General features: G+C 40.5%; 2 protein-coding genes across 3 annotated transcripts; one reads left to right on the top strand and one right to left on the bottom strand.

The window, feature by feature from the left end:
• The first annotated feature begins 22 nt into the window (after positions 1-22).
• LOC113227670 (lysoplasmalogenase-like protein TMEM86A) lies at positions 23-3,687 on the top strand. Its single transcript, XM_026460640.1, has 3 exons — positions 23-281; positions 2,424-2,608; positions 2,685-3,687. The coding sequence occupies exons 1-3, from the start codon at positions 261-263 to the stop codon at positions 3,181-3,183; spliced, it is 705 nt and encodes a 234-aa protein (XP_026316425.1). The 5' UTR covers positions 23-260; the 3' UTR covers positions 3,184-3,687.
• On the bottom strand, positions 3,564-10,829 carry LOC113227669 (charged multivesicular body protein 2a). Of its 2 annotated transcripts, XM_026460639.1 has the most exons (5): positions 10,578-10,828; positions 10,220-10,405; positions 7,991-8,301; positions 3,895-3,992; positions 3,579-3,820 (listed from the first exon to the last, which is right to left on the bottom strand). In XM_026460639.1, the coding sequence occupies exons 2-5, from the start codon at positions 10,385-10,387 to the stop codon at positions 3,708-3,710; spliced, it is 690 nt and encodes a 229-aa protein (XP_026316424.1). In that variant the 5' UTR covers positions 10,388-10,405; positions 10,578-10,828; the 3' UTR covers positions 3,579-3,707. The 2 variants fall into 2 exon arrangements, with proteins under 2 accessions (XP_026316423.1, XP_026316424.1); XM_026460638.1 differs by having other exon boundaries at positions 3,564-3,992; positions 10,578-10,829.
• Between the last annotated feature and the right edge of the window lie 195 nt (positions 10,830-11,024).

Genomic DNA, 11,024 nt, shown 5'->3' with positions numbered 1-11,024 from the left:
TTTCTGTGACGATGAGAAGTCACATTCGTTTTTGATTCGTCAGTGTTATTATCAATGCGCACTTGCTCGTTTATCGCTAATCAACAAAACAAACTATAAACAAGCGTTTTTTTCAATCTCGGCTGAAGTTGTTTCGCGGAGACTCGTGTAATTGAGCCGAGGCGTGTGACGGGTGTCGTGCACAATTTAGCAGTTTGCGACTTCACGTCGAAGCGAGGAGCGGAGGCCGCGGAGCTTCTTCCGGTCGTGTAATAATCAACATGATATCTCCAACAGAAGTGGTAAATATTAACTTTCTTTCTATTGCGTTCATTTTTAAATATTCTATTATCAATCGAGTCTTAAGCAGTGAATATTCCTTAGGTACTAAACATATTATAGTAGTAAGCCTGTGGAATAGTTTTAGCTACACGATTGAAATTACACATCATACTTACATAGTTAACTAACGGTATCAACATTTTTTTGCGCACTCTTAGAAGTATACGGGAGTAAACATATTTAATTCTATAAATTTGTGCAGGTGTTGATTATGAATAATGTTCTTTGAATATTAACACGAAAAACACCTACCTTTTGAATTCACCGTAGTCAGGTAAAACGGTATGTACCAGAATTTCCACACACATATAATAATTTTAACACAAATTTCCAAATACATATTTTTTTTATTTGTGTCACCACACAATCCCAGTTGCGTTTTTCACTTTTTAAGTCTGAATTGACCTTTAACGCATTAAAAAAACAACAACAGTAAAAAAAAATCCTTTAAGTTGGTAGCATTTATTGCCTGTTTCTCGTTAGTAGATGGCGTGAATGTCATTTAGTTCCCATAGCCAAAAAATTAACACAACCATACTTTATGGCCCCACAATTAAATTCTACATCAACTGATACCCACGAAAATAGTTCTTTTAAAAATGGCGGGTTTTTACACAAATTTTTAGTTCCAAGTTTTATTACGTGTTTAGTTTCTTAATTATTTGCTTAATAAATAAGTAATAAGTTGATACCCACCAATGATTTATATAAGTAACAAACAAGTACGTATGTACATACCTATCTACACATTTTTATTAAAAAATGCGTTTATTTCCGTGATTTGAGGCGCTCATAGCCAATTATTAAAACTATTCCAAAAATATGAAGCTTATTGTTAGATGTGTTGTATACAACCTTGGTTGCTTCAGCATAGAACGTAAAAATATTGACAAATACAGAATATTAATAAATTAATTCAAACATATTGAAAGATTCTTTCATTTATGCAAGTTGGTCTACATGTACCTACTTTACATAATCTACCCCTTGAAATAACATAAAATGATTTCATATCATCATCTCAAGAAGTGTATAGTAGGTCTTTGTGTGTATTGTAAACACCGTTTTGATATCTTCTATTAAATTAATTATGTAGCAAGTGGGTATACTTACGTAATCTTTTTAAGTTGTGGTTAATGGATATAAGTGACATCTATAACAATTTTGATGGACCTCGCGTTATTGTTAATATTAGTCACACAAGTTATATGATTATTACAGAATGTATCATATTCATTTATCTGCATTTCACATGTATTGTTCTTGGAGTAAGTAATTCCTTTATATATTCGAGTACATAGGTACATTGGCCTTTGTATGTAGATAGGCACTCTTGTTTATCCGTAATAAATGATCTACAAACGGCGCGATTTTTGAAAGGAAGAAAACGCCTCGAAATTGCATAATTTAGGTTTCAATAAATAATTATAGTCTGTGTTTTATTTGAATTAAGTAGTTATAATGATTTCTCCAGGTAAATATAATAATACCATTATTATATTTACCCATATACAAAGACGAAGCAATAAAGCCGCGACCACAGGACCATTAAAGATCCCGAAACGTCGGGTTTGCCTGAAACCAAATATAAACACAAATATACGCGATTTAGATTTAAAAAAAAATTTCATTTCCAATGAGTAACACTCGCGAAAACAAAGAACTCGATACGACGTAATAATATCGCAATTGCTACAGCTCTCGCAATACAGGTATTTGATCAGATACTATCATACATTAAGTTGTATATTCATAATTTGCTTTGTTCTTTCGTTTCGTTGTTGTTCGTATTTTCAAGGGCAAAGATGCGTCGACCTCGGGTACATCAGTCTCGTTTGTCATATCTCCGATTGCGTCAATTTAATGTAGAAGTCGCGCCGCCTTCGACGCGACACTTCGCAAGTTGTTCGTCAGCTACCCTCAGTCGACCTTGGATTAATCGTAAACTGCGTGTCGTTCGCTCCGTAGGTATAGCACTCCGTTATCTTATACACGCGTAGTAGAGATTGAAACGAGTCCGGATCCCATGTCGCCATTCGCGCAGGCCGGGCGAGATTAAGCTTTCTCGTGGAACGGTGTTCAGTGTTATCGCGGCCGTGCAGGTGAAGCGCGTGGGCGTGGGCGGGCGGCTGGTGGCGTTCTTCAAGGCGGTGTGCGTGTACTTCGCGCTGGCGCCGGCCGCGCCGCCGTCCGCCGCGGCCGTGGCCGCCAAGGTGGCGCCGGTGCTGTGCCTGCTGCTGCTGGTGCTGCTGCCGCGCGCGCACCCCCGCGCCCCGACGCCCGCGCAGTGAGTACCGCCGCCCGCCCAGCGGGTACCGCCGCCGCCGCCCGCGGGCGAGCGCTGACCGCCCTCGTCCGTGCAGGGCGCGGTACGCGCGGCTGGTGGGCGCGGGGCTGGCGCTGTCGGCGCTGGGCGACGCGCTGCTGGTGTGGCCGCAGCACTTCGTGCCGGGCATGGCGGCGTTCGCGGCCGCGCACCTCGCCTACATCTCCGCCTTCGGCTGGGGCGCCAGCTGGCCGCTGGCCGGCGCCGCGTGCTACGCCGTCACCGGCTACTTCCTGACGCTGCTGGCGCCGCCGGCGGGGCTGCGCCTGCTGGTGCCGCTGTACGGCGCGCTGCTGGCCACCATGGCGTGGCGCGCGCTGGCGCAGGCCCGCGCCCGCCCGCGCCGCGCCCGCGCCGCCGCCGCTGCGGGCGCGCTGCTGTTCCTGCTGTCGGACGCGCTGCTGGGCTACAGCCTGTTCGGCGGCGCCGTGCCCTACCGCCGGGTGGCGGTCATGTCCACCTACTACGTGGGCCAGCTGGGCATCGCGCTGAGCGCGCTGGACCCGCCCGCGCTGCTGGCGGCGCCGTCTTCCTGAGCGGCTCGGCGGGTGGCCGCGACGCGACTGCCGGCGCCAAGACTGAATTTCTAGGGCGCGTTTAGCCTTCCGCCGCGGCGCCGCCCGTCCGGGACGGGCCTCGCCGCACTCCATTTTATGAATCTTTTGTAGGACTATTTACTGCCGCGGGCGGACCGGCGCCGAAGGGCGCCGCCCTGCACAAATGGCGTTCCCCTTCCACTCGGCGAGAGTAGCCGTTACTTTTTGGAATTGGATATAAAATATTATTCTTGTGCAAAATCGTGTTTTGTAAACGTTAAATACTATTGTATTTTATTGTATCGCTCCCGTAGAATATTTTTGATATTGTACGTGTAAAATGTGAATACAGAATGGTATCGGACGCCGTGTTTCATTGGTCGCGTGTCTCGCGTCTCTCGCGCCTCGCGACTCGGGGATGAGGGACGGGGCGGGGGTCGGGCACTCGAAACACGTGGTAGTAACAAAATATTTATTAAACTGTACGTACTTACATAAACTTAACTACAAAGACGGAGGAGCCGCTACTCGCGGCGCAGGTTGTCGAGGCGCGCCTGCAGCTCGGCGTCGGCGTCGGCGGCGGCCGCCGCGCCCGCGCCGCCCGACCCGCCCGCCACCGCCACCGCCGGCGCGCGCGCTGCAACGGACGGCCGCTACACTCCGCCGCCCCGCGACCGCGTCTCCGGCCGCGGGCCGGCGCGAGCCACTCACCGGGCACGGACAGCGAGCCGGTGGCCTGCGGCAGGCCCGACAGCTGGTCGTTCAGCTGCAGCCCCAGCTCGTCGAAGATCTGCGACACCACCGCGTCGCTGCAACATGCGCACAACTTTGATCAGAAACTAGTGCCCCCCGCTACGAACGCGAGTATACCGGTTACTGCCGTTCGACGTTCACTATGCGAGTAGTATACTATTAAAACGCAAGGGAAAATAAATAGTTGCGAGAGTTCTGCAACAAATGTCCATGAATAACTACAATCTTGAAACACTAGATTCTTACGGAAGGTGACCCTAGCTAGAGCGTGTACGAAATTGTCCGTGCAAAAAACGACTGTGTATCTGTCGTCGGCAAGGCAACTGTAACCTATGAAAATGAATGATTCAGCTACAGAGCTGTCAGTTCCGCTAAGAGTGAATCATTCGAATTCATCAGCCTCAGCAAAATTTCGACATTCTTGTCTTTTAGTTTATAAAAAAAAGTATTTGATTCTTGCCGTAAAATTAATATTTAATAGCAAATTATAATTCCGTTGCTAACTAATGCCTACATAAAATATTGATTATTCTATTTAAATAAAAATAATATAAAAATGTCCCCAAAATCATTCCCTCACTACGCCCCAACTTCCATAATCAAACACGTTCTGTGCTTTAAATCAACACATTTAATAAAAATAACCTTTTAATTTTAAACATTTGATCAAATAAAATATGTTTTTTGCGAAATTAAAGCTATCCTGTGGTAAAAACACGATAAATAAATTTTAAAAATGTACCTAATTCATATCCCAACCAAAAAATCATTGCCTCACACTTTTACTTTCACTCGTTTTGTGAACGCATTTTCAATCTTTGGGAAATGCTTTCAAAAGTTTTCGAAAGTTAGCAGCATTGTAAATGATTCAAAATGACGAAATTCAACTTGAGTATGTAAAAAATGTCTACTACGAAAAGATTTAATTTAAAATTCTAAAAGTTACATTTTTGATACTCATTCTTTTGAAATCGTACTTACAAAATAAAATAATAAATTAAAATTGAAATTAAAGATAATGGGCGCCACTCAGCATATGCCGTGTTTAGGAACAGCCACGGCGCAGTGTTGGGCGTTAATCAATTAAATTTCAATCAATAATTCAATCAGATTAAAAAATCAATTCAATTGAAATCAATTAAATTTGCAATTACAATCAATTCCGGCCGGTTGGGGGCCCCGGTTGGGAAGCCCGCTTGGCGGCCCCGGTTGGGAACCCCGGTTGGGGGCCCGGTTGGGGCCCCGGTTGGGGACCCGGTTGGGGACCCGGTTGGGGGCCCGGTTTGGGGGGCCCGGTTGACAATTGATTAATTGTTAATTGCGGTTCTCGCAACTAACAATTGATCAATCGTTAATTGCTGTTTCGCAATTGACAATTAATCAATTGTCAATCTTTAATTGCCAGAACAATTAAATTTTGCCCAACACTGCCACGGCGCTGGTATTATGTGAAGCAGGTATTATTATGAACTTCTTTACAGCAGTTCGATCATTCCATTATTTAGTAGCAGTAGAGCTCTTTGTGAAAGAGTTTGTCCAAATAAGTACTGCCATCTTATATATTTCTGCCGCCAAGCAGTAATGTGAGCGTTATTGCTATCCGGTTTTGAAGGGTTAAGGGTGCTGGTGAAATGACAGGCACACGGGACTTATCAACTTGTGTCTCAGGGTGACGAGCGCAGTAGCAGAGCTCCTAAGATCTTTGCGATTTAAAGCTCTGAGTGGCACTGCAATTGTTATGAAGTTATGGACATGCGTGTAGCGTGTAGCTTACCATCAGGAGCTCGACTTGTTCGTCCCGCCACTTGATATTTTAAAGAAAAACATAAATTCGCAATAACTATTCATTTAATATTTCAATTATTATAATAAAATGTGTTGGCTATTTACTTATGTAAGATGTGGTCTGACTTAGAAAAGAACTTGTAACACTTTACAAGCACTTATCATATAAGGTTTATCGCTATGGACCTTATGTCCTTTCAAAACTCTGCGTTGAGAGCAAGCCCCTGACGATGAAAAAAAAATTAAACCGCCAAAATACTAAGTTAGACTGAACAAAAATGTTTCATTTAGATTTTGTGAAAATACTGTACTAGTTTGTTATTACTAGGGCCCGGATTAATATGTTATTATATATTTTTAACCGAGTTTAAAAAAAGGATTTCTCAATTGGAAAGAGTTCTCAATTCTACTGTTTTTTTTTGTATGTACCTGTATGTACGTTACGCGATAACTCCGGTATTTGTGAACCGATTTTCATAATTCTTTTTTTGTTGGAAAGAGGGTACCTCCATAGTGGTCCCATTTAATTTTGAAGAAAATCATCCATATCTAAGGGTGGCTGTTCACGCATTCATTCTTTTTTCAACAAGGTTCATTTTTATAAATAGCGCCTAAATTTTTTGTAAGGAGGAATTATTTTAATGGTTGACTTTGCTATTCTCCAATTCAAGGCATTTTTCTCTTAATATACTTTGAATAGTGAGAACCGCTTTTTTTAATTTTTATTTGCGGTTTCGCGCGTAATAGATAAGCAGAACTTAAGTTCAACACTTAGTTACGTATTTCTCAAAATAAAACAATGTCGGAAGTAAAAAAGAAGAGACGGCAATACTGTGCGGAATATATTAAATTCGGATTCATTGAAAATCCCCCAAACCCATCGTCAAGACATGAGACAAGACAAGAGAATGTAGCATATTAAGACCTACAGAAGAAGCATAATACTCAGCCAAGTGTAGCAAAACTGTTTTCGGCGGCTGCTAAGCAAGATGACGACGGACTTCGAGCTTCGTATAATATCTCTTTGTTAATTGCTCAATAAGGCAAACCACACGACATCGGAGAAGAGTTAATTTTGCCAGCAATAAAGCAAGTCATAACTACTATGCATCATAAACCGGCCGCAAATATTATCCGATAAATCCCTTTGAGTAATAATTCTGTGCGAATTGATGAAATGGCTGAAAACATCGAAGACTCATTGTGCAATCATCTGAGGACTAGTCAATTCAGCTCGATGAGTCCACTTTACTAGCTAATGAAGCATTGTTGCTGTCATACGTGAGGTTTATTAAAGATGAGAAAATATGTGAAGAACTATTGTTTGCTAGAAATTTAGAGACCGATACAAAAAGCGAAACCATATTCAATACATTGGAAAAGTTTTGTGATGAGAATGAGTTTACCTGGAAAAATATTATATCAGTTGCTACGGATGGCGCTCCGGCTATGACAGGGTGCCCTATACGGTGTACGCTATAAAGGCTTCATAGCGTACTTAAAAAATAAAATTCCAGATGTCCTTGCTGGACATTGCGTTATTAATAGACAACATTTGGTTGCTAGAAATTTAAGTGAACGACTATTTCAATCACTGCAATATATGCAAAGCAGTCAATAAAAACTGGAACAGCTCTTTGAATAATAGATTATTTCATCAGCTTTGTGTTACTGATGATGAATATTTCTACCATTTGTAGTTTCATACTGAAGTTTGTTCCCTATCAAGAGGCAATGAGGCTGTTTGACTCTGTCAAATCAAAGAATGATATAGCTTACATGACAGATCTGTATAAATTGTTCAACATCATGAATTTTATATTAGATTTTTTGTTCAGAATAATTTGAATGTATGTTATGTTACAGTACCCTACTAGAATTGATGTCTAGGTACTGAATTTTTTAAAATGTAGGTACACCATGTCAACTACATAATTGCAATAAATAAATGAGTAATTAATTATTATGAATTATAAAAAAAAATGTTTTATATAATGCCACCAGCAGCCATATTTATTTTTTTGTATGACATGCTACTACAGGGACCGAGACGAATCCAACGGTATTTCGTGCTAAAGAAAGCTACGCTGGTACTTAAAAACATACCTATACGAACACCCGAAATATGTTACTCTGATTCTGAGACAGTTGATATATCTTATGAATTTGGACAATGGGTTCCCATTTTTCGGGAATATCCATGCACTTTGATAGTTTATGGCAGATCAGATGCCTACTGTGGCGAGTGGCACCGAGCAGCTGCACTCACCTTTCCTCCTCGTCGTCGTCGCCCTCCATAGCCTCGTCGATGGAATCGTTCATCATTTCCTCTTTCATGTCCATGATCTCAGATTGCTTCTCGAACTCTTGGAGGATCTTTTGAATCTGCGGCATGTTCAGTTGTCGGTTCATTGTGGCCATGGCGCGCGTCACGCCCCGCATCGCCTGCGCCATAGTGCTTTGCGATTTCAGCGTTTGTATTTTAAGTGACACAGCCTGGATATTTGCTTTCATTAACATGAATTTGCGCACATAACGGCGCGTGCGTACCAGGTCCTTAGCCATTATCTTGACTGCGTCCTATTGAACAAAATGTCGTGAGAAATCAAAGTCATAGACACATATCATTAAAACTTCTACTTTAAAAAGTTTAACATATAAACATCGCACAAAAATATAAACATCACCGAATTATTATTAAATTATAAGATTTTTTAGATTATTTGGAATCAACATGCAGTGACAAAGAGAAAAATGTACTTTTGTTCCAACAATATTCGTATTTGTTTAGAATAGAATAACAGGCTGCTCAAGTCCACCATTAGACCTATGTTGGACATATGAGCCTGACTGTCCCAAGCTGAAAATGCTACAATAAATTTGGTTACTGCAACTATTAATGTGGACTACTTCGTGCTTTTGATTTGTGTACATCCAATACATGGCAAACTAACTGTAAAGTGTAACTTCATTGAGGTCATTAGATCCTGACGCTTATTTCCAGTCGTCGTAAAAAATCCCAGTATTTTATTCCGTTTCTCACCACCTGGTAACATATGGAATTTTTTTTCCATTTGTCGCCAGTAGAAATCACCACTGGCAACAACTGGGATTTTTTTATTCCGTTTGTCACCACCTGGGAACATATGGGATTTTTTTTTCCCATTTGTTGCCAGTGGGAACAAAGCCAGTGGTGACAACTGGGAATAAGCCGATCCTGATACTTTGAAATCTTTACACTGATATAAATCTATGGATATCACAGTATATTTAGCAGCTTTTCAAGAATGGTGGCTCAAACCAAAACAGGTCATTTGACTTTGTAACACAGCTGCATTTACAATGTGTTAAGTTTTACTTTAAAAGAGAAACACTGAACTTTTTATTGATTGAAATAAACAGATGACATAGACCAGCATATGATTTGTCAATTTTGCAGGTAAAATATATTTCAGTTGTTTTTAAACTATATTTCTTACGAATTATGTTGATTTTGATATACACCGCCATTCGAGACAGCCAGCGGTTTATGAAAAAGAATAGATAATTCATAAAAAAGTATTACTATGTGGTGCAAAAATAAATTAAGTGTTCTCAACAACTATCTTTCCAAAGGCACAAATTCATTTAAGGACTAATATATACCTTTACAATAGAGAATCAACAACTTTACATCTTATATGGGTCATAAAAATCCATGAGAGTGATCTATTTGGCTCTTTGAGGTAGCTTATCTATTGTAATATTGTGAATGCAGTGAGGGAACAAATATCTGTTTCGTACCCATTCTTCTTTAGGGAATTTGCATTACGAATAAGTAGTGTTTAATAATAGGAAATGAAACTATTTTTCCGGATTTAATTCGCGTATATTTGTTTTTTCAAACAAAAAAAAGGTTTGTTTGAAAAAACAAATGTATGCGATTTAAATCCGGAAAAATAGTTTCATTTCCTATGTGTAACAATCGCGAAAACCTACTTAAACTTGATAGTGTTTAATGAATTTGACTAATTCAATTGTAATTTCATATATATGAAATAAAGATATTTTGTATTTAAATTTGGATAAAAATCAATGTCACAGTGTACAGGTTAATTGGGTACCTATTGTACAGGCAGTACCAGGGTTGTTGCGAATGTCAGCAACCACATTCATGGACAATCTGCATTTATTTATGCTGATATTCAGTGCAGATGTTTGAGTCATAACAAGGCTCAAACATCGAAAGGTAAGCTGGAATAATTTAGAAACCTTCCAGAAACAGACTGCAAGCCGAAAAAGCACCTCAGCTGTTGTGTTTAAAATATAACTTTGATAAAATTCCACTACAATTAAGCTAGGCACATGGATTGCTTTTATGCAGATTGATTCTTTTATCAATTTATGTCATATAATCATTGAAACAATATCAAGGTAAAAAAAATCAGCATTTGTTGATGTGTACAAAACCTGCATCAACCCTGGTAAGTACCAAAGATTAAATGTGAAATACACTAACCATCTGTCCCTCCTTGGCGAGTTTTTTGATATCAGCGATGACCTTCTTCTCCTGCTGCTCCATCTTGAGACGCTCACGGTCGAGGTCACGCATGGCCTTGTTCAGTGCGCGCTGGTTCTTACGCAGCATCTCATCAGGCGTCATACGGTGACCAAATAGCCACTCCATCTTGCTGTGTTGTCACGCCTGTAATAATTTCTATTTCTTACTGTCCCTCTGCCTCTCCCACCAACGTGCAGCAACTTTAATTATCATTACCATTCAAATTGTACCGCGCATTGGGTGAATCTTCATTAATAAAAACTAATTTGGCAGAAACCAACCACCTCCAATGAGGCTACTGCCTAAGTTCGGTTACCTGAACGATGAGGATGTTGTAGCTAAACTGCTTTCGAATAAAACTATTTGCAGTGATGATTCACCAGGCGAACACTTGATCAATTGTCCATAATATTTTAACTTTAAGACAAGTCCCGCTGTCCAAATTGATGAGCTAACTAATAAATAGAATTAATTTGAAAAATTCTCTTAAACAATTAAAGCAAAAACATCAATTTTTAACAAGTATTATCTATTTGTTTACACATCTAGGACGTAAATTTGTAAAAAATTACAATGCATCAAAGTTTGTCTTCTTGAAGATGGAGTAAAATGACATTTGGAGGGTTGCCAGTTTTCGTAAAATTTTAAATAGTCATGTAGTTTCATTTGCATACCCATAACCTTAGCCCATAACAGTGGTCGTAGCATGGCTGAATGTGAGTGACAAACCTCCCCGTGACAATATTTAATTCAGTTGATTCTT

The sequence above is a fragment of the Hyposmocoma kahamanoa genome, unplaced genomic scaffold (genome assembly GCF_003589595.1).
Source record: "Hyposmocoma kahamanoa isolate Upper Pololo Valley unplaced genomic scaffold, ASM358959v1 212, whole genome shotgun sequence".
Lineage (NCBI taxonomy): Eukaryota > Metazoa > Arthropoda > Insecta > Lepidoptera > Cosmopterigidae > Hyposmocoma > Hyposmocoma kahamanoa.
Note: the sequence above shows the minus strand (reverse complement) of the source record. Positions and strands in the feature narration are given on the sequence as shown.

What these genes read in the sequence shown, in the direction of transcription:
- LOC113227669 (XM_026460638.1), bottom strand. Translation starts at nt 10,387, where the DNA reads ATGGAGTGGCTATTTGGTCACCGTATGACGCCTGATGAGATGCTGCGT. An exon ending in TCGCCAAGGAGGGACAGATG is followed by an intron (nt 8,302 to 10,219) that starts GTTAGTGTATTT and finishes TTTGTTCAATAG; the next exon opens with GACGCAGTCAAGATAATGGC. An exon ending in GACGACGACGAGGAGGAAAG is followed by an intron (nt 3,993 to 7,990) that starts GTGAGTGCAGCT and finishes CGCATGTTGCAG; the next exon opens with CGACGCGGTGGTGTCGCAGA.
- LOC113227670 (XM_026460640.1), top strand. Translation starts at nt 261, where the DNA reads ATGATATCTCCAACAGAAGTG. An exon ending in TGATATCTCCAACAGAAGTG is followed by an intron (nt 282 to 2,423) that starts GTAAATATTAAC and finishes GCGGCCGTGCAG; the next exon opens with GTGAAGCGCGTGGGCGTGGG. An exon ending in CGCGCCCCGACGCCCGCGCA is followed by an intron (nt 2,609 to 2,684) that starts GTGAGTACCGCC and finishes TCGTCCGTGCAG; the next exon opens with GGCGCGGTACGCGCGGCTGG.